Source organism: Saccoglossus kowalevskii, chromosome 17, assembly GCF_978046115.1.
Source record: "Saccoglossus kowalevskii chromosome 17, keSacKowa6.1, whole genome shotgun sequence".
Taxonomy (NCBI): domain Eukaryota; kingdom Metazoa; phylum Hemichordata; class Enteropneusta; family Harrimaniidae; genus Saccoglossus; species Saccoglossus kowalevskii.
This window is the reverse complement of record NC_140657.1, coordinates 3,614,288-3,637,953: the sequence shown is the minus strand read 5'-3', so window position 1 is coordinate 3,637,953 and position 23,666 is coordinate 3,614,288. Positions and strand designations below refer to the sequence as shown.

General features: G+C 36.7%; 3 protein-coding genes across 5 annotated transcripts; all 3 read right to left on the bottom strand.

The window, feature by feature from the left end:
* Window positions 1–255: 255 nt before the first annotated feature.
* On the bottom strand, window positions 256–7,422 carry LOC102803111 (alpha-N-acetylneuraminide alpha-2,8-sialyltransferase-like). Its single transcript, XM_006817329.2, has 7 exons — window positions 7,042–7,422; window positions 4,908–5,162; window positions 3,983–4,118; window positions 3,697–3,812; window positions 2,730–2,819; window positions 2,036–2,265; window positions 256–847 (listed from the first exon to the last, which is right to left on the bottom strand). Exons 1-7 carry the CDS (start codon window positions 7,179–7,181, stop codon window positions 615–617), a joined length of 1,200 nt encoding a protein of 399 aa, XP_006817392.1. The 5' UTR covers window positions 7,182–7,422; the 3' UTR covers window positions 256–614.
* Window positions 7,423–8,387: 965 nt separating this feature from the next.
* On the bottom strand, window positions 8,388–14,577 carry LOC102803225 (alpha-N-acetylneuraminide alpha-2,8-sialyltransferase-like). Of its 2 annotated transcripts, XM_006817330.2 has the most exons (8): window positions 14,402–14,577; window positions 13,146–13,862; window positions 12,765–12,998; window positions 12,512–12,644; window positions 12,222–12,343; window positions 10,736–10,825; window positions 10,190–10,419; window positions 8,388–9,043 (listed from the first exon to the last, which is right to left on the bottom strand). In XM_006817330.2, the coding sequence occupies exons 2-8, from the start codon at window positions 13,304–13,306 to the stop codon at window positions 8,814–8,816; spliced, it is 1,200 nt and encodes a 399-aa protein (XP_006817393.1). In that variant the 5' UTR covers window positions 13,307–13,862; window positions 14,402–14,577; the 3' UTR covers window positions 8,388–8,813. The 2 variants fall into 2 exon arrangements, with proteins under 2 accessions (XP_006817393.1, XP_085348219.1); XM_085492093.1 differs by lacking the exon at window positions 13,146–13,862.
* A 734-nt stretch (window positions 14,578–15,311) lies between these two features.
* Window positions 15,312–22,423, bottom strand: LOC100373774 (alpha-N-acetylneuraminide alpha-2,8-sialyltransferase-like). 2 transcript variants are annotated; one of them, XM_085491841.1, is made up of 7 exons: window positions 22,293–22,423; window positions 19,316–19,474; window positions 18,809–18,944; window positions 18,084–18,199; window positions 17,046–17,135; window positions 16,640–16,869; window positions 15,312–15,897 (listed from the first exon to the last, which is right to left on the bottom strand). In XM_085491841.1, the coding sequence occupies exons 2-7, from the start codon at window positions 19,450–19,452 to the stop codon at window positions 15,665–15,667; spliced, it is 942 nt and encodes a 313-aa protein (XP_085347967.1). In that variant the 5' UTR covers window positions 19,453–19,474; window positions 22,293–22,423; the 3' UTR covers window positions 15,312–15,664. The 2 variants fall into 2 exon arrangements, with proteins under 2 accessions (XP_085347967.1, XP_085347966.1); XM_085491840.1 differs by lacking the exon at window positions 22,293–22,423 and adding an exon at window positions 20,479–20,906.
* Window positions 22,424–23,666: the final 1,243 nt, after the last annotated feature.

Genomic DNA, 23,666 nt, shown 5'->3' with positions numbered 1-23,666 from the left:
TGTAACGTAAACGGGTGTAAGGGTAACTAGATTCTACGAACGAACGACCACACAACTAAACAGACTTGTCGTTCATCGCTTCAGCAATGCAATGACGCCACTGAAACTTTTTTCACCACAAGAGGGCGCTACTTAAGTAATAAATTATCCATATCTAAACATCTTTAGATTATGACAATTTGTTCGTCTAGCGCGTTACATTCATGGTGAGAAGAACAAATATTTCGTTGAATAAGCATTCTTAGAGAAACCATATTTCGTTGTTTTTCATGTATTCGGATCCTCTACAATTCCTCTATTTACAATTTAGAAAAGTGTTAATAACATAAGATGACAAATAGAATGTTTCTCAGCTAAGACGTACTTTCTCAAATTTCCATCACGTGGCACTCGCGAGAGGGCGCTGTTTTTGAAAACCCCAGTTATGATATCAACGAATTTGCATATATTTTCTCATATAACTCCTCGTTTAAAGTTAAAAAGCATTAAACGCGATATTTGTGGCGTCTTGGCCAATGTATTGTGAAGTACTTTGCCAACAGATACTGATGGATATTGTTGGTGGAGCTTCGTGTCCCAACTAGTAACCCACCGTCAATAGAAAAGCCCGGCTATTACACGTACGTACACTTTTTGGCATGCAGTCGGAGAACACCATCTTGATGAAGCCTTGTTAGCAGCTGGAATTCATACGGATAATCGTGTGAGTTGGCGTACGACGACCACCTTATATCATTGGTGTAATGCATCGCTAAGGGCACTCCATTCGCGTTTATCTTAAACGGCCAGAAACCATAGAGGTGCAGTTCTTCACATAAAGACAGTCCTACACTCACCAATGCCATGCCTAGTTCAGAGAAAACAAATCGCCATTAATATTAAATTCGATGGTCATTCTATTCGCGTCTTTGAGTGTCGTTTCAATTTATTTAAAATATGACCACGTGGTATGAAGTGGGTTTTAATTTCTGCTATGGAGATTGAATATTACCCAAACTAACTAGTGGTGTGAACTAGACAAGATTATGGTTCGGAAAGGATAAAGGTACAAGTCTGAAATCAAGACTTGATAGGAATGGTTTCCAAAGTTGACGTTATATTAATGTATGAACTTGTACATGTAATTCAGAAAGAATACTAACGGTTTCAAATTGGTATTCTTCGAAACTCGATAACAATTCTGGTAAGGCACGAACGATAGAAATATAAACAGGATACAGTATAATAATATCAGATTATGGGAATTCAATGCGTGTTTCAGAACAAAGGAAACTGTCTATACAAAGGAAACTATGAGATGCCTGAAAGCATCTTGGGGTACCACGATTTTCTAGATGTTTACATTCGTCATGGGTGATGTGAAGACCAAAAATATTGTGTAACTTCAGCGTTGTCGTGGAGATAAGCTTTCGTTTCCACGAGCGTGCACATTACCATGTTTTTTTTGTTCTGTTGTTGCGTTTCCTTCTTGTAATGTATTATTGGTTGTAAGATATCTATCGGGACGTTCGTGCCAGGAATACGTACATAATATCACAGTCATCAAAATCCCATGCGTAAGAATTTAAAATTCGCAGTTTCTCAGGGCCTGTAGCAGAAACGATAAACTAAAAGGGAAATAATTGACGGCTTTTAAAGCGCGATGGTCGTCGCGCAATGCGTGTTCGAATTTCATGTAAATAAACAATGTATTTTACACGCGTTGTATACGTCGCTATGAGTCCCATATCGAACAGGACGAGGCACGACGACCGCCGCCCTTTAAGTAAAACGCGTTTATGAAAGAAATATTCTGTTTCACAAGGTACTTTTTTGAAGTCTAGAGGTACTTCAGTTGGTTTTTAACCAGAAAATGTGTTGTCATTGTGGTCTACGGAAACTACTACAAAAATAGCATTTTATGCGTATTATTTTCTTGTTTTTTTTCCAAAAAAGGAAAAGAAACAGCGATTCCAATGACGCCCCGTCCGAGTCTCTACAAAATACGACAGTCAGCTTTAGAAAATATGATCACCCTAAATTTCAATAATCTGACCTGATGATAGCATCTTTTTTGATTTCCAATAGTTCTCCAATAATTTAAAGTGTTTGGCGTCTGCTAACAATATCTGCAGTGTGGTATTCTGCTGCACGACACGGGCGACTTTAAACGCCACGCTGTTGTTAACGGATTTACTGTTTGGAATCCACAGCAGGGAGCCCTCATATTCCAACAAGTCGCGAGCAAATCGTCTTTCACTCTGTACAGAGTGCAAAGATTGGTATCTGTTGGTGTAAACAGATGGCATATTAGTTGATATCGTTATGGACATCATGATCAAAAGGCACAATATGATGAATACTAAACAAGTTTTTCTAATCACGAAGTGGCTGATGAAATATAAGTATCATTTGTAAAACGGTCATTTATTGTCTAAAGTATCCAGCGTCATTAATATGCAATAATTAAGTTAAAAATTATTAATTAAAACTTAATCATTAATTTAAAAAAAATTGTACCAGATGGCGAGTACATCGTAAGTTTGTGTGCATCCTGGATCAATCAATGATGGATACATAGAAAGATCAATGAGCAAGTTGTATTTTTATTTATTTATTGTTTTGTGTGTGTTTGTTTACTTGTATGTTTGTTTTTGTTCAGTTTGTTATGAAGATGATGTAGTTTAGCCTGTATAAACAAGATATCATAAATAAATAACATTCATTACACGTAAAATATTAAAGTTTACCTATCTCGAATTCTGGTTGGATTAATACTGGTTAAATTGGTCTTGGCTCCAGCGAGGTTGGCAAATCGTTGGATTGGTTGTAAGTTAGCCCTGTGTGAATCAAAACGACACATGGTTATACAGCTATAACGCTAGACTTGGCATAGTGAATATAGCCATGACGGATCATACAGTCGGTTTCATCGTCAGTTTTACTAAGAGACATTTAATCGGCATCTTTTATGTAACCATAGAAACATATGGGTTCACATAGTGAACGCTAAACTGGTCATTGACTGTTAACGCTGCAGATTATATTTTCAATTCTATACATTAACGCAAGATTCTATAAAATTGATATCACATGTCTAGGTTTATATCACTTGACTCAGGTGTATATATCATATTCAGGTTAAATTATAGACCTCCTAAGGTTAAATGCAACACGTTCAAGTTAAAGTCACTTAAAAGTTGTAAAAGTCTAAATCATGGTCCAGGTTATGAACATTATTAAATATTAAATATTATCATATGTAGAGTCCACTCCGTATAAATATTTCACCATACATTACTATAGTCAATGAATGCACAATTAATTAATCTCAGGCAAAGTTAAATAAATGTGATTTCACGACCAAAACAGAACATCCTCTCATCTACCCTAGTTTAAAAATAAGCATGATAAAATATACATTAAATATTTATAAAGAGGATGTTTTTGCTAATTTCATTTAATCTGTGTTTCATTTTGGAAAGTGCATATAACAATTGCGACCATGAAATGTGCACATTGTGGCTTACTGGTTGCTGTACTGGTTGAAAACATTCAATCCATGTGTCTCTTTGTATAACTATGACAACCAATGTAGCATTGGCCATTGGTACGTGCTATTGCATCAAAGCGTTGTGTTCTGTTTTGTTGTGAATCATTCCATAAAATTCTGTCTCAAATAAAATACTGTTGTCTTATTTCGTGATGCATAATTACCTTATTACGTAATCGTGGGAATCGATTTCTTGCCCACAGTTATTGTGTCTCAGGATACCACCGTTACCGACAACAGCACACGTTCTGAATAATCGCTTCGTCGTAAAAGGCGATACCTAGATGTACACATCGATTGAGACATTAAATGCGATGTCCAACACGTGATAGTGTAACGTGACTGAATACAGCGTGGTCTGTCCATGCCATCACCGTCACGTGTAGCAAATATACTCTTCGTCCGTAGATGACGTCACTGATGACGTGCATAATCAGATCAAGAACTTACCATCGGCAGCAGCGTCCGTTTATATTTATCAATAACAACAGGATCATCAATAAACGAGTTGTAATATTTTCTACCGATTGGAGATGTGGACTGCGTGAACATGAAGGTCGGTCCGTTCATTTTGCTCAAAGCATTCCTGTAAGTATTAAATGATATGCTTTAGGAGATTTCTAGTCTAGATATAATTATCAAGGTACATGTAACAACTGTTGCCAGTTGAAAGACACAAAATAAGTCTCATTTTTTTAAAAATAATGATACCCAAGCTCAAGACATTGTTTATTTCCATGAGCAGAGAACAAACCCATACTCTTCAATTGTTATCAATATTTATCAATTTCGAACCGAAACGAGAAATTTCTATTGCTCGATGAGATAAAATTGGACTATTTTTAAATGACGTCACCGCAAACTGCCAGTGCGCTAGTTTATTGGCTGAACTACCATGAATAAAAAGAAGGAATCGATAGTACCATATTTTATAGTACCCTAAAAACTAAACTTTTGTGAACTACTACGGCAGTTATAAATACGTCTGCCGCTGTTCTAGTTTGTGTTTAACTATTTGTTTGTTCGAATCAAAAGTCTTCATGGGTAAGAGTTGATGACGTAATGCTTAGTGACGTCATATTTGAACACTATTAGTTGTAAACATGGACTCTTAGAAAACAGGGTCCATGATGTAACCATCCTTCACTTCAACTCAGAGCTTCTCTAATGTTCAATGTTTTAGCCATATGTTCATGAATGGTCGCCATTTTCGGAAACTGCATAGCCATTTGGTCGTAAATAAACATTCTGTGTCCATGGAAACAATTATGGCTACTCCGTTCTTATCAGAATTGTAACACAACGTGAAAAATTAAAATGATTTAATTTTGTGAATTTGTTCGGTACCATTCTTCAATCTTAGACAGGTACGTACCTTATTTCCTGTATGCGTGTCATGTTCATTTTCCAATTTTCAAGACTGCTTAATATTGCTGTTAAATTTTTACGCAATTCGGTTTGGTATAACCTGATTTTTGAGATTCTTTTGTATGCGTGGCTAAGTACTGGATGGTCTATTCTCTTTATGACTTCTTGGACAACCGGAATGTCTTTGACAACTGTCGCGTTGATTGTAATATTTTTTTGTACTTTCTCGATAATTTCACCCAATCCACTGTTCCTGATATCTCTGAAAACAATAAAATATATGGAGAGTGTAACCCAACATTATCATTTATTCAAAAGACGGACGGGAGCAGAAACACGTTGGTCCGACCATGGAGGTAAAAAGAGAAGGAGTCACAGCCAAGCTTAGATCAAAGGTACCAGGATGCTCGCCGCTGTTTGTACATAGATCAGGGAGTTTATTTGCCGAACGGATCAAGGAGGACAGTTTCCTCTTAGCGCAGAGAGGATTACCGTGAATTAGCATACTACGGACGCCTTCGGCGGCACTCGGTGATTTTCGTGACAATTCTGTCAAATTCTTATAAACAAATATGGCGACGATCGATAACGCGCACGAGTTTGACTACGATGCTAAAACTGCTATGTCCTTCATTTCAGAAGACGTAAACGAAATCGAAGAGCATATTACAGAGGAAAAATTGTTTTCCATATGCTGTGAACGAAACGATTACTCGAAAACAAAAAAATGCAGCGAATTTCTTGTTGACGCACTGCCGTAGGAAGTGTAGGACATACAATGGATATAAACTTCAAAAAGCGTCATTTCGAACCTCAAAATTCAGTCACTGGTACAACGCGGTGCGGTCCATGCCATGCCACCATTGCAAAGATCTTTAGCGAGCTTTATTGTGGACTAAAAACAGTACTAGCAAGGTTTCGAAACAATACAATATTGCTGATTCAAAACTACAACGGAAAATGTGCTGAAAAACGAAAAATTACATAAACTTAACAAGAAATTCTCTGATTTTCAAAATTCCAACTTTCCCGTTGTCACAAACACGTTTCCTCTACGTATAAAAGATCTGCGCATGCTTTATGTCCTTTGACATTTACTGCGACACCATAAAACAAGACCTTGGAATGTGTACTGTGCGCAGCAACGCTTGAGAGTAAATGACGCGTCGGCGACGATCCTGGGGTGAAAGGACGATAAGACAAAAGGAATTATAGGATTAAACTTGTCTAAAACAAAAGAAGTTTAGAAGGATTATTTTGGCTGTGACTCCTTCTCTTTTTACCTCCATGGTCCGACTGATTTATGTGGGGGTAGCAAGGAGCTCCTTGTGTGCAGGCTGTTGACTTGAAAAAGACTTGTTTGATGTTTGTTCATTGTATTATAACGCGGGACGTTTTCTTTAAAATAGGGGTTTTGCGATTCAATTAGAAGACCCGTCACAGTGCACTAGTATTGTCTTTATGGTTAAGGTATAATTGTATATGGTGATTTATTGTGCAGTGTTCTACCCGTAGAAACATTGTCACTATTCACACCATTTGAATCGCATTTAATTCCATCTAGTTTCGTTTGTCATTCATTTGATCACTATGCTTGATTCTGTTTGTTGAGAAATGGAGTCAATAACGGCTCTTACAAAACATGGATTTACCCCCTATTTGGATTCCACTGGAACAGTATACTTTACCTGCAATATTCGTTCCCGTATTTGATTTATTATTCACATAACTACAAAATCTTGTATTATACATCCAGTGGGCGTTGGTATGATCTTTGGACCGGTGGTCAAGCGTGATTTATACTACAATCTTAATCAAAATCGATACAGACCACATGGATATACTACCATGGAGCTAAGATATAAAACATCTATTCTTAGCTCCTGTATACTACTAAGATATGAAACTACAAATCACATAATACTACAACTGTTAAAACCGACGTGAAAAACACGACTGCTGAGTAATTAACCTATTATAGCAGTGCATTGTCTTGTTTGGACGGTGCAGTTTAAAACCGTTCGTACAGTTCGCGTAAGGGGAACTTTCTAACAATACTGAGCTTTATACCTGGCTCACCGTGTTGACATGGAATTGTGTCTTGAGGCTCTGTTTAGTACACTGAAAAGAATGTTACTTACGCATAGATTTCAGGCACCCTTGTGATCGGAACAACGTAGGTATTAATGGTATTAACACAGACGTATACAAGAAACACCGAACCAGTCATACATATTGCAATAAACAAGAACACCGTTGAACAGTACTTCCGTTTCGCCATGTTCTCACTGTGTACACTTGAAGTACTACATTATATCTCACACATACAGTAGTCACGTCACTATAGTAACGTCTGGTGGCTATGACACTGTCGACGGGTGACACACAAACATTGTGACGAGTAGCGATAATCTTGTTCTTGTTAAATCGGAGGTGTGCACCCCCTATAGGAAGCCCCTAGCAACGCTCGCGAATCACCTTCAGTTCCTGTAAACGATATATTGTCAAACAGTTGCCAACTCGAAGATCGCTGTATCGGGTATTATTGACCCAGGTGCTGAGACGACAATATGAGTCACGTAAAGGTCAGTGTGGCCATACGTTGCGCCCTCTTGCGTTTGCATTATTACGAGTTTTTGCAGGCTCGTCGTAAAACCAAGTCTTTTTAAGTTGGATTCATTGCTAGTAGTTTATGACGCGCAAATAAACACTACGCTACAAGAACGTCCCGACTTGATAGGTGTACTAGCAATATACCCCGTATATATCAACCCTCTATATCCCCAGGGGACACAAGGCTGCCACCCAATATAAGACCCATATATACAGCATATAGTGGTATTTAATGTCCTTGCTACCAACCACGCCGCGTACATTTAACAAAAGAAGCAAACATATCATATGCTACATTGTCGTGAGATCAGTTTCCGATGAATTTCTTTTCGCCAGATTCCTATGATTAAGTTTTGTAGTAAGTTAATCCAGCTCTTATTTCGTGGATATATGTACGCCTCACGTGTGGACATTCACCAAGTGTTTTATTTACGCAAGGGATGACGACGATCCACGTCAAAGAATCGCCTCTCTCATGTATAACTGTATACGACTATGGAGAAACTGCAGATCTGTCTTATTATAAACTTTATATTCGTATTTACCCAGGTTATAATCAAAAAAGAAGGGAGTGAAAACATTTACATGGCGAGTATGTTTAAAAAATGTTTTTAAGGCGCGGCTCCAAAGATTGCACCAGTGCGTCACGGGGAGTATAATTTGCATGGCCCGCCATACTTTAAAAGATACATGCCTTCACTTTCCCGTTCTTATTTTGGGAGTACTGGAGGGTCTTAAATCTTTGTCTATACATGCCGTGAGTGTAACTGACCCTGAACAAAGTTCGTTTAAAAAAATCGCTCAAAGCGCTACAGTCGCACGCGATAAATGTTTTCACATTGAATCACAATAAAATACATACCGAACAAACTAACAAATGAAAACACAATAGATTCATTTATTTGTATGATAAATACCTCTCTATTGAAAAATGAAGACATTTTTCACATAAGTTTTCTCAAATGTTATTAAATCGATTAAACACTGAGTCACGACAAAATATTTTTTCAGTTATACCAACGAGCATTAAGTAAGTACTCTGACTTATTATCAACGTGTCGTACTCTAATGGCCAGATTCATTAAACGGAAAACACTAAATATTAATGTGATGTCCGAGTTTACCCACATTTCCGGATCTTTGTGTTTACTTATAAACTGTGTCCTCTTAGCTACTTTCAGACGGAAATATAGCACATGAATGACGTCACATCACAGCTGAGCACTACACCGACCTTGACCGCCACTGAGATAATATGTGACTTGGCGTGTGTCAAAAGTTTTTATTCGTGGTGTGAAACCTACACAACACATGCGGACACCTGTAGTCTAAGGACACCTTCAGAATGAAGCTCCGTCAGCTGTTGGAATTCGTGAGGGAAATCATGAGCGTTTGTATAGGAAGACCACGTGATATCGTTGGTGTAGTGCATAGGAGAGAGTTTCCCCGTGAGATCGACACTGAACGGCCAGAATCCATATAGTCGAACTTCGTCACATAGCGACAGAGCTATACTGGTAAGGATCATTCCTGAAACAAAAATGAATTAACGAGTAATATTAATGTGGTGATTCAGTAATTTGTAATTTATTGCTTTTTTTGGAAAAAATAGGTGCAGTTTAGTCTTACTTATTTTGACCTTATTTGATCTTTGTTTTCCTGTCTTGACAGCCTGAGACTGATTCTGTTGCCTAAGAAGTTAATGGTGATGGAGTATCGAATAAACTTTGAAAATAAGCTTTTGATAATATGTGTTTTAATGATAAAACCCAGCACTACTTTTATCTCAAAGTATTGTATACATTAAAAAAACAATATCAAATCGTAATATTGCACGTTGCTGTGCACTTCACGAGCAATATACATCGACTGTCCGTTACATAATCTAAAATGCAAAGCTTCTTTATTTGTTAGTCAACAAGCTTAGTTAACGGGTATTTACCAGTCTGGATAACGATAGATCAGTGTTCCGGAGTAGCACGCAGGTAGTCGCAGTGCAAGCGACTCGGGAAGTGCTTATCTTATTCATTTTAAATTTTAACATATATATCAAACGACACGATTATTAAATTGCAAAGTAAATAATATTTCTACACGTGTCTTCTATTAGTAAGTGGAAATACAGTAAGATAATAACATCAGCAAATTCGCAATTGCCAACAAATTGGGAGGGGGTGATCAATTATTTTGTTAAAGTAATAAATGGATTCCATATTTAAAAAAAAATGGTGGTCCTTGATTCTGTGGAAATAACATAACACATAATACACATTTCATAGAACCCAGTTTTGTTTTAATCATTTTCAAAACTAGTCGATAATGTGACACAGTCATTGCCATAAGTTGTTGTGGCAAAACACGAAATGTTGTTATGTACCTATTTCAATCGTTGACATGCGACTGCTGGTGGCGATATGTTCTTAATATATAACATAAAAAACACCAAAAAAACAAACACCTGAGCATCTATTTTGGGGTCTGTGCCATTAACCTCAAAAGATGGTTGAATCCAGTCAATAAAATTTTCCAGCCATATAGCACTGGAAAACATTTAAACTGTATGAAATCTACACAATGTATGAATACACAAAACCTGAAAAATGTACGACTGTTAAAAGTAATTATTATCATGAGTTGATTCAATTCAAAAATAGCGATAACACGAACAAGCCTTACCTGTCGATAGCATCTTGCTTGATTTCCAATAATCTCCAACTCGACTAAAATAATCATCGTCTGCCAATAACAGCTGGAGTGTGGTATTCTCTTTTAAGACTCTGGCAACAATAAATCCTAATTCAGTGGCGATCGCCTGACTGTTAGGAATCCATAAAATATATCCTGTATATTCCTTAAAAGCGCTTACAATCTTTGTGATATTGGCTTTAGAACTCAGCAGATCATATCTATATCGATAAGAAAGGAAGGAAGAAGGCAGTGGTGAAGTGGTTAATCGGCATGTTAGTCTTACATGTTCACAGGTTCGTACTTACAAATCTCGTTTTTGGCGACTTGCGATTTTCTAATTACATTTATGTCCATCTAGCCTATTCTAAACTTTTTACAGGGCGGTAGTCGTCGCGCTCGATATGGGACTCACAGCGACGTACTCAACGCGTGTAAAATACATTGTTTGTTTACATGAAATTCAAACACGCGCTGCGCGACGACCACCGTCCTTTAAATCAACATCTTAGAAAAGAGATTCGTCTGCTGTCTTACCTGTTTTTAACTTTACTTGGGTTCAAACTTGTTAAATTAGTTTTTCTTCCCGCGTCGCGTGTAAAGTGTTTAATTGGTTGTAAATTCGCCCTGTAAAATTAAAACGTGTTTCGTGTTACAACGGAGGACACAATGACGTGAGCATTTCTTCCGCGTACTGACTGTAGAAACGTTTGTTAAGCACTCCGTGAGATAAGAGTGTCGCATTGCTCGTTGTGTCCATTGTGTTAGTGAATTTTACTATTTATTATGAAGTATGAGAAATAAGAAAACGCTTCCAATGAAAAGAGGCAACGCAGACACAGTAAAGATGAATTGTGTGTTACACGCGCTGCGACGTGTATGAAACATGCTCTTTTGTTTCCAGTTGTATTTAGACAAATTACAGGAATGATTACTTAGACACAATACACTAGCCATCGAGTCAAGTAAAATGCGATCTTATCTTAAGTTTTTTTTTCTATTTCATTTTTCATTTTGTTTTTAAATATGTAATAACTGTTTTCATTTATTTAATTTAATGTTAATTTCGGACTTTATTAACTAGTAGTTTGTTAAACTTTTGGTAATCGTGTGATGGTGAAAGCAACCATAGATTACAAAATAATGAAAAGTATAGATGTATTAACATATATGAAAAAAGTACTACTAAACTGAGATCATCATTGAAATAAGTCTTGTATTATTGTGACGTCTATTTATATTCTAAATCATGATGATGTATTTAAAAAAGAGATTGATCGCGTTTAGTTTTCCAAGTCCTGCTGTGGCAGAAGTGTCAATGAGAATTGGAAATCCGAAATCCGAGCGAAAAAGAAAAATACTTTGAAAGGCAGTTCAAGCATAAGTCAATTTCACTACTGAGCATGAAGTTACAGTACATAGGTGCAATGCATTATTGGAGAGTACTCCCTGGTGAATATAATGACAAATTATTACCAGACTGGACAATCACAAAAACAAATTTCAAACTTTTGAAATGTTTTGACAATACTAGCATGGCTTTTAATAATAACATATATTTTTATTCTACCTCACTTAGCAAACGGTCGAGATATGAAAAAATAATTTCGCAATAATAACCAGTGCAAAATTTATTTCTCGAAACATTTACCCCACTTTTTATTGTCGTTATAACCCATAGTTTAATGAAAATAGGTAATACGGGATACTCAACATTAATATATAACGGACATGACTCAACATAGAATCAAACATGTGGTTTGGCTCAAGATCGAAACGATCTTCTGACCGAGCTTAACAAACAGTCACGAGTAAACATAACAATTATGTGTCAAAATTGCACTTATATTTCAGAACTAAAAATTATGTGCCAATACAAGTTGTTATAACCGTTCGCGACGTTCCCGTTCAATGTAATTTAGCAGACATATATTGGGTATTTACATCATAACGAATCATGCCGGTGATTGACCTATGACCCATGGACATAATTCATTGGCTATGTACACGTAGCAACAATTACCTGAATACGAAGTCAGAAGCATCGATTTCTTTTCCACAGTTACTACGCCGTAATATCCCACCATTACCAACGACAGCACAAGTGTTGAACAATGGTATACTAGTGTGTGCAAAGGGAGACGCCTAGAAATATAACCCATTATTTCAATTGTCATTAATTATTGCAATACATGATCAAATGTGCAATTCGCATATTCCACACGGACATGAATGAGCATTGTAAGAGCCATGTAGGACGTGAAATGGACACTAGTTCAATATTATGTCAGTACGTGTAAGACATTGACTTACCTCTAGTAGTAAACGGTGCTTGTCATCGTCAATCGTCACTGGGTCTTGATGAAACGAGTTGTAATATTTTCCTCCAACAGGTGTATTTATTTGTGTGAAAACAAATGATCCATTTATTTGGTTCAGATTATTCCTAAGCAGAAATTAAAACAAAACAAAAAATAAATGAAAATAAAAAATAAATAAAAGGTTACGAAAAGAATGACAACTTCCCACAATGAACAACATACCTCAAGGACATTTTTATACATACCTCACCTCTCGAGTCCTTGTTATATTAGGTTGCCATGACAACAGCTTACTTGCTTTCGCCTTTAGCGATCTGTGTAGATTGTCCTGCCGTATTTTATACATTGACATGTTTGGAATATTTTTCTTTTCTACTGGTTTTCCCGCTCCTAATTTACCTCGACCAACTGCGTTTGTTTTATTCGATGTGTTCCGAATACTCACCACCTTGAAACTCGCCTTACTGAAACTTGAGCGTCTGAAAATAACGTGAATAATTACACTTGTACTTGTTATATGTATATACACTATAAAAGACTATGCATATGTAATTTGTGTTGGAGTTTCTTACGTGGATCGATTGATCATCTGCGTACCTCATCGACGGTCAAGTTTGCTTACTTACTTTTCAGATGAGACAGAAGTAATGGTCCAACTCTTATTATCCAACATTTTAAATTTGGTTGCAATAACGGAAAACTGAGTATACATTATCACGACAGAACTGAACACACAGATAGCTACGAACCACGAAAACATCGACGCCTGGCATATTCCCTTCGCCATTGCATAGTATGGACTTCGGCGCGATGGCACGTATTTTAATCGTTGCTACACGCAACCATGTTGTAAACACGTAATCAGCCTAAAGCATTGCAGAGAAGTTTACAGTTCTATGCGCGCACTTTGTATACTAGTGTGTTTGATAAACGCCGTCCAACCGTCAGGACGAAGAATCGGTGCATTTTCTGATATGTCTCCGAGCCGTTCTGAGAATAGTCTTACAATGACAGTGGACGAATTATAATAACGCACTCAGGCTGAATGATATGGAAGTAGAAGTGTTTTACTTTTCCAAAGCCGATGTGGTTTTAAGCGACATATTCCATTAGATTATTTTCACGCCTTACAACATACACGTATCATAGTCACATGGCGTGTACTGCTTTAGGCACACCATTAAAAGTTAAATGTAGGATAAAAAACAAATCGCCACTCCTAAAATCCTAAGTCCATCATAATGATCATTGGCATAATTACGTCATTTTCAGAAAGTTCTGTTTTTATATCATAATAAACATATTCCACGACTGCTTTGTCATGTAATCAGTGCAAGTGTTTCCTAAATTAAAATAAAAAAAATAGATATTAGCATATAAACAACTTTGAATAAAGTTTAAAGAATATACTCGATTTTAGCTGATATAATCCCCCCCCCCCACAAACTGAATAAACTGAAGCAATTAAGTTTCAATGTTTAATCGGGAGCATTTTTTTTATTTGCATAAAGTCGTGGGCTCATTGAAATTGACGGCTCTGGTCTTCAAAACAATATCGAAGCGAAGGAACAGTGTTTCGAAAGAAACGTTGTTTCAATAAACGATACAAAAATTTACCGGAGCTTGAGTGTCTGAGATGAAAACCTGATAACACAAGCTAGATTCGGAGATGAATATATTTTCAAACAAAACAAGTTTTGAATACACGCTGTGTAATAAAGCTTGTCCATCATAATTTATCAAAGAAACTATACTTATAATCAGTGCTTTCGTTTATTCTAGTGATTTTCAACCAATCACAATGTTCCGCTGCGGAACGACACTAAATAACTCGTTTTCTCAAGCCAAATCACCTCGTATTCGTAAATGCCATGGGACTTACCTTCCTTCTTATAAGTTGTTCAAGGAGATTGATACATATATAAATATATATCACGTTAAAGATTGCTCAAGTTTGTATATGGTTGGTTCGAACTCGGAACTCACACAACGGGCGAAGTGAGGAACACACTTTCCTTTCAGCCATCGTCTAGAACAAGACATCGTGTTTGTATTGGGTTTTTCATGTTCCAAATTAGACTATGAATATTCATAAGATGATAATTAGGTAGCCCTTCAGCCCTTGAGTGTAGAGTCAACTTGCCTAGCACAGAGCAGTGTGTAATGTGTATGCTAACAGTGACTACAAATCCATATACACATTGCGTGGTATTTGTTCTCCGACATAGTCCCTTTTCCCAGGCGTAAAACTATTGCAGAATTAATGTCGGGACTCAAAGAATCTTTTGAAATTAAAATTAGACTTCCCCAAAATATATACCTATGGATGGTTTCTACGTTATTAAGCGCGCAAAATGAGGTGTCATTATAATTATAACAAATCGTTCGTGAACCCGTTTGCATACGTATTTTACAATATATAGATGTTCTTTTATGTTGTCCCTCAGCTGTATCTCAAATATGTCCAGTGGATACCAAATTGTGTAAATTATAATTTAAAATTATAATTCAAATTTCAAAAATTATAATTCAACTTGCTTGTATGTGCGTAAAAAAACGTTTTCCATATTTTAAGAACATTATGTAAAATTTCCAAGGTAACGTGAATATCTGCAATACAGAATCAACAAATTAGGCATAAAAATGGTATAAAATATGTAAAGATCTGTTTAAACCGCATATTATGGCTGACCTGCCGTGAATCCACGTCGATCGTCAAATCACTCGTGCATTGTAACTAGGCAACCAGAGAGCCTGAAACACCGCTATTACATAATAAACATACACTGGTCTATGATTGACAATAATCTAATTGATGAAATGTTTATTACATAAGCGCATGCGCTTAGCACTTCCGTTCCATACTGACACATCACAGAGCGCATGTGCAGTATTGACATCCCCATGATCAACATGAAAAAATATCCAACAAACTTCTTAATTTGAATTTAATACTATACACTAAACACATTTTAGTGTTTTTTAAAAAATTTGAATAATTTTGGAGTTATCATAATTAACAGAATATCAAGGTATTTATACATAAAGTGTCTGATTTATAAACTCTGGGAAGTTAAGTGATACATTGCAATTGCGGAGTCACGGCGACGACAGGATAGACTTGTTTGTTACCACATAACAGTATTCAATGGTATATACATTCATTGACACGAAGTCTAAGCACGCCGCTATGATGGAGCGACTCAAGGAGTTTGAATTCCGAGGGGTAATCGTGACTTCTGCGATACGTTTTCCAACTGATGTCTTCCGTATAATGCATTGGTAACGTTTTTCCCTTGGCATCGATCGTGAATGGCCAAAACCCGTACAGGTGGAGTTCATCACATAAAATCAGCCCGAGACTAACCAACATCATTCCTAAGTGAAGATAAACACCGTCATTATTTAAGATCGTGGCGGAAGTCGTTATTGATGAAGTGGCCCCATAACATTTTTGATAATATTACGCAGTGCAGCAGAATAAAAGTTTGAAATACGACATGTCTAATACAAATACGAAAGCATAAACGTCATGGCCGCTGCCTTGTGCTAACTGCAACGATATCACATAACCAAACAAGCAAATGTAATATGTTGTGGCTGTAACAATGAATTCAACAATGATATCCAACACGTGCTTAGTAAGTGAAGATATTTCATCCCAAATTTTTACCGCTTCGGAAAACATATACACGCAAAGCATGCAGTAAAACGGGTGCACCGCGGTAAAATGGCACAACAAATAAAGACACAGTGAAAATAGCATAGACGGTAAGAATAGCACATTGTCCTGAGCCAAAACATGCCCTGATAAATAAAAACTAATATTTTAGACATTTCTTTTATCATTAGTACTACCTAGGCTATTTCTACTGTGCCAATATTTTCTGTGACATCATAGCTCTGATCGAACGCCCTCTATAAATGTATAGGCCATGCAGCAACTTAGACCATAAATCCATCCGAGGGATGACAGCCCAGTATTTTGCTTTTTTGTTCAGTCAAGATTATTTGATTCTACTGTTCGAGACGAGGTGTAACAAGGATAGAGATATAAATTCTAAAGCAAACTTCGTCTTCATTGTGACGCCTATCATTCAAACGTCGCCAAGCGTGTTACCTGTTGAAAGCAATCGGTCCACTCTCCAATGCTCCCCTATTCTTCTAAAGTATTCTGGGTCACTCAGTAACATATGGAGATTTGAATGTTCTTTTACGACTTTAGCTGTCGTGAATGTCACGCTAGTGTTGATCGCCCAGCTATTTGGAATCCATAAAAGAGACCCCGTGTACTCATTCAACGCTACCATAAAACGTGCCACTTCCGCAGAAGAGTTTAGAAGTTGAAACCTATGAAGAAAATGTGTTAGTCTAAGAGCGGAGATGTGTTTGTTGTGTGTTTGTTTAACCACGTGAATGGGACCAACATTATGACTTGATTCATTAACAGACAAAACAACACAGGTACACACTACAGAATACAAATCATTTGAATAATAATTCTGATTTTGAACTTGATACTTTACCTATCCCTAATACTAGAAGGACCTATGGTGGTTAGGTTTGTCTTCTCTCCAGCATCCCTTGTAAAGTTTTTGATTGGCTGTAAGTTCGCTCTGTAATATATCATATGATTGTGAGCGAGTTTTCCTTGTGATTGTATTAAGTATTGTTTAGATGTACTTTCGATGAAAATAATGCTTATATATAACATATCGCAGATATATACAAATATTTAATATATACCATAAACATATTAAACTGAGTTATATAGATATAGAACATCGCAAATATGAATCTAGGTTATGTTCTTTTTGTACGCGACTATCTGCGTACCAGTCAAATTCGCAGTGTGTGTTAATATGGATCCAATATATCGCCCATGCGCATGCCCAACGATCACCACCCTTCATATTCATCTTTGTGATATATTCATACATGAGGAAAGAGAGTAAAGTTGATGCTTGCAAAATAAAAATAGAACATCCGGGTGTTTTAATGAGTTTAAAAAACCTAATTATAGATGTCTGGTTACAATAAGGGTCAGTCCAGTCAGAGACATGAAGGTGACCTTGTTAAATGCAGTGTGTTCAATTTACATATGCTAAAAAACAACAATTCAGTAGCCCTGAATATTTATAAATTATTTTCATCAAATTCGGAAAACATATACAAGAATATAGACAACATTGTCGCATCCGAAGGTTACAAAATATCACGAATCTCATTCTAGAAAATTTCTAATCACGTCAGCTACAACCATGAACGAATGATTGTCTATGCTTTTTCCGAATACAGTCATTTCGTTGCTTCAAGTAGCGTTATTCGAGATAATAGTCACGAATGTCACGGATTGCATCCATTACAGACTTGCCGTGCATAAAAAATGCGTTTAAATGCCCATTAGTTCCCAATTAACTCTTTATCTCAATTATCGTTGAAATCCCCCGAAATATACGTGTTTACACAGTGAAAATAAATGTTGTGAATTCTTAAAAAAAACGAAAGAACAAAAAAAACAAAAAAAAAAAACTAGTGAATTTATCGTATACAAAACTGCTTACCTCATAACAAAATCATGACTATCTATTTCTCTCCCACAGAAACTATTCTTTAGTATTCCGCCATTCCCAACTATTGCGCAAGCGTTGAAAGAAGACATGTTCGAAAACGGCGTCGACTGCAAACAAATAAAGACAGTAGAATTATATTTTTCAGAGGATCCACTTATAATATATTCAACTACGTGTGAATAACAACATGAAACAGGATTAGCTTGTTAGAGTGGACATCTAATTATTAAAATACCCATTATTTAAATTGACTATAAACATCGGTCTATTTTCCAAATTAATGATAATTATATGTTTTGATTGATTACCATGTTGACATTATTAGATGTCACGTTTCTCGATGGAGATACTTTGTCTTATCTCACAATGTCTGATGGTGGCACATATAGTGAAAACAAATACGATTATATCTTGACAGGTAGGGGTAATTTGAAAATTCTGAGCTTTGCAAATTGAAAATAACGCCATTTTGCCTAATAATAAATGTTTTCTATAGAACTGTTCTAAAAAAAAACGTTTATATAAATAATATTCGTTGCAAAACACAACTTCTTCGGGCGCTATCTTTCACAAACGGGCAACACATAAAGAGATGGATCATGAGTTTTGCCCGAACGGTGGATTACTACTTAGAAAAAGGCTACTACGAAGCCTCGTGATCTCGTGTTGTCCCAGGCGTGTCGTGATCACGCTTTACAACCTGAACAATTACTTGCCTGTGGTAGAAGCTCCCGTTTAAATTCGTCAATAGTCACGGGACTTTTTTGAAAAGAGTTGTAATATTCTCTACCAGCTGGGGAATTTTCTTTGGTGAAGATGAATGATGTTCCATTATTAATGTCAATTTCATTTCTATAAAATAAACAAATGTAATAAAGTTTTCGGTAGATCGATACCTTTCTGACGTCACTCCAGTGCGTCCTGTCACGAGTTCAGTCGCTTGATTCTTTTGTTACACCCAAAACCCAAAATTGATAGAAGAAAACCTGCCAGCAAAACTGATAAAACAACTTACGAACAAGCCATACGCAATTTATCGATAAGGATGCAGTTGACGTTGGCGAATTCGTACGGTCGTTTAGGATACTCCTGAATTATTTTCGAAAACCCGCAGATCCACTTAAGTGCGCGCTCATTGATCCAACACCCAAATTCTCTAATTGAGCTACCGATTCGCCCCCCCTGTCCGCCCGTTCACATCATACACTCGCTGGCTCACCCACCTAATGTACTTCGCTGCAGTTATATTTCGTTTCCATACTTGTAGCTTTTCCAACGTATCTGTCAACTTCTTTTGAAGTTCATCTTGTAATCTTCTTTTCCTTGCCGCTCTAGATTCAATTCTCTTCACTAGTCGCATTTTACCATCTGCATGATTGTGCCTGGCAATTGATATACATGAATAGATTGAGGTCGCGCCCTCTATCGTCGAAGCGCTTCTGTGACGCCATAATGACGTAAAGGTTGCAAGTATTAGTGCCGGTCAAATACATAAATTTAACTGGCTGTGAAGTCATACGTTTTTTTGTAGTATACTAAATCTTTAAAAAAACGCTATTTTTAACAACTTTCTCATAACCATTTACACCATATACGGATTTCGTCATCGGAGGGATGGATGTCGTCAACACGTCTACTCATACAAATTTAGTGCAGTGCAAGTCTTTCACAACAATCTACATAAATACTATAATTGTCATTGTCGTCACTTTCGCCTGGTTTTAAGGGAAATAATTATGTGACTAATAGCAAGATTATTGTAACAAAAAAATGCCTCGTTATGATATTGCAAATGAAATCGATATAATGAGAACAATCTCGATATAACGAGAAAAAACTCGTTATAATGACAACATTATGCAGATCGCAATTCAAAATTATTATGAGACAGTGCAGTGTGAGATGCGACGACGTTTCGTGTAACTATCTTGCATGGCACGATGTTCAAAACGTGCCCAGGATTAAACAGGTTATCCAAAAGATCGGACACATGTTTATATTAATTTTTCAGAGCCTTTAAACACATTTCTTTCACATTATGGGGGGGGGGGTATATTTTGTTTAGGTATACTATAATTCAGATAGACTTTTAGGAGAAACTAAGATGTTTTGCACCATGATTACATCGGTCGAATGTGCAGTCTACGAATATCATGCGTGATTGTGTATGCGCAGAGATATAATTACGCCGTCCAAAACCTCTCTCGAAGTGTTAGATTTGGGAATTAACCGAATACCACGGGCAGTTTTTGAGAATCGAGTATACACATGTCAATGAAAATGTGCAGAAAATAACGTATCTTACAATGACGGTAAACAATTATGGTATTGTGTTAACAGAGAATGAAGTGCTCATATAGCATAAGGCATCTGTGCATATACTTACGCATTGAGACCTGCGGCATTATACTGCCGTCTGGCATACCTGACGAATAGTGGTATGTGATGGATGTATGTGTACAGAATGACTACCACACTAAACATACAAATCGCCGCAAACCACGTAATCGTGGGTTGGCAATTCCAACGTATACCTTTCTTCGCCATAACAGCACAGGTGACAGACTAGACGCGAAAATCTGAGCGACGCCCGGCGTACGTCACTTATAAATTACAGCTGCTTGCTTCACACATCGAACACCTCGTGGTTGCCGAGAAACGCATCATTTCTGGTAACAGTGGGAAAGAGAGTCTGCATTTGTTGCGTGACTGGCCTGTGTCCTTCGATTACTTACTGTAAATTGGACAACATATATGAACGGAGGCAGGAGATGGGTGTTTCTCATTCTCACTCTCTCACGAGAATCGCCGATGTCGCGAGATTTGGAAATTTTATTTGAGCGAATGCCCGAACTGGCTTGAGTCAAGCGTCGTACAGATTAATAGAGAGAGAGGGTGTGTCTATTAAACCTCTGACAGTATATGTATTAGAAAAAGGTCACGACCTTGTTCTATAAATAAGAATGAGAAGATCGACTGAGTTGTATACAAAGATTGTTTTCTGTAGTCAATGCACACATGCCTGCAGTCTCTTGCTTGTATTTTAGGTGTTGTATTTTCAATAAAATCAATAACACATCAGGTCACATATTCGGGAAATGGATCATTTTAGTTACTCATTAACTGATTGAACGCAAACTTGATCTATACAATGATAACCATAAACCTATAGAAACCCATGACTGGCCGTCATATTGTTTGATTGATAATTGGTAAAAGCTGTTAGGACCGATAAATATAATATATTGAGAATGGTAGTAGGTAATCTTGTTAATATATTAGATATATGTTGGATATATTGAATACAGACTACGATTAACCTACTAGAGTTTTCTATCATGTAGTACATGCACATTGTTCCAAAGAATGCTGTTCAATAGTAGTATTTCTAACATGTGTCTCCCCATGACACTGTTTGCAAAGTAGCACCCTCTGTTCTTGAAATTTACTGGTTCGTGTTTTAATCACCTCATCCCATTCGCCAATCCCTGCCACCACTAACCTTAAACTTTTGCCCCGCAAAGTTGTTACAAAGTATCTCGAATCAATAATCCTTGAGTGAGTCCATGAATGCAATATCTACAGAAAGCACATGCATGAAACATCTCCAGGCTCGTTCAATTTGACTTGGTTCGCTTGTCTAAACTCATTGGAAGTCAAATAGTGCATAATAAGCTACTTTTAATTTTATGCACATATTTTATAATTGATACAGTCACTCTAAACGAGTGGGGATATGCAGTAACAATGACTCATTTCTCGTGAACTCAGCTTGTAAACTGCAACACTTGTATTCACGTGTAGATAATAGACCGCACATTTGTACTCTTCGGAGTTTGTAAACCACATACTTGTATTCTTATGTAGAATGTAAACCACTTGTACTCATGCGCATGTATTCTTATGGTTCACTGTAAACCGCAAATTTCTATTCGGTGTATATTGTATCCCTCCGCTCGAAAGGTAGGGCAAATCTGAACTGTATGTAGGTACTAGCAGATGGGAAATTTAGCATAATTTGCGGCATAGACAGTCAACAAGAATCGGAATTGAATTGAAATGAAAGTTATTTCCAGATATTTAGAAAGATTGCCAAAAAGTCAAACATGCATTTCATAGACATAAAGCTACGCTATCATGGCCGTTAAAGATAATTTACAATAACCAGACTATGTTTAATAAGTGAATTGGAATACAAACCGCCTACTTAAATAAATAGTAAAAAAGCTCTTCCAGTTTTCTCTGGTTTGTCGCACGGGAATACTGAAATTATTGCTAGTTGTCGTATACTTTTGGTCAGTGGCTGGCTCTGCAGATAGAGATATTAGCGTCGCAATATACATTCCAACCCCTAAGATAAAAACGAAAATGCTGACATGTAAAAACAGGACATGGAAACTATATATCAGAGTTCTAAGTCACCGTTTTCTGTACTTCACGCACACATATTAGATAACTGTACACTTGTATCTGAAATATCAATTCTTTACTATAAGCATAGACCCTCCAGTAGAGGGTCTATGCTATAAGCCCCCCCCCCCCCACCGAATGATTATTAGCGATGATAACGGTCTGTCACGTTATGCAGACAGTAATGGTAGTCATTTTGCTCATTTTAAAACAGAGGAGTCTTGCAAATTAAGGTAGCGGGACTATTATTTGCATACTTGTTTTCATCTTCTAATTGTGACTAAATGACTACAAATAGACCCGGGAAAGCATATATTTTTTAGAATTGCCAGACTTCAAGCTTTTCACAAGTGTATTTTGCATGCCCGTATCTGCATTCTACGACGCGTTACTCAACCAAAGGTGAAAAATTACTTTTTCTGTAAAAAAAATAATTACGCATTTATGCTGGCGATAAGAAGTATTTTTTTCACTTTTCCTAGTTGTTCAATAGTCTGGTAAATTGAATGTGTCTGGTCAGTTTTATTCAAGCAACGCGTTTTAAAAAATAGTGTGCTGAATTTCAATTACTGTTTTAGTCGCATTGCCTCCAACTCAAACCACAACTCGTTGGTAAATAATCGATGAAATAGTTTGTCTGGACACATTCAAGTTCCTCTCACTGTCACCTTAAAGCTGTGAAAATTTGGTGTTAATCCGACGATAATAAGTATACGTTATTTTTTGTTAAAGACCTTGTATTTTGAAAAACATAAACTCCTAGAAAACGTCCATGAAGTAAAAGCAAAGATTTTCAAGCTTGTTTATCGGCACAATCAATTTGTTTTCCCATCAAGGTTTGTTTTAACATGTGTAGGGACATCCAAATGTGTAAGGCTATTGGAAACCAAAAAAATAAAGGAATGGGATAGCTATAATTGGATAAATTCGGCATATGAAAACACCAAAATCAATGATTTTTTTCAGTGGCTGTGTGACCTTGTGTCTGACACATTCATATGCAAATGACTAATCTGTGAAACAAATAGGGGCGGAGACAAACCACTCAAATGTTTGGAAACACTAATTGTGTGTCAGATAGCTACTGATAACACATCCTGACATTGCTATGTCTTGAGTTTATCTTTGAAACTTAAGGCACACAGATTAAACCTGTGTTGTTGA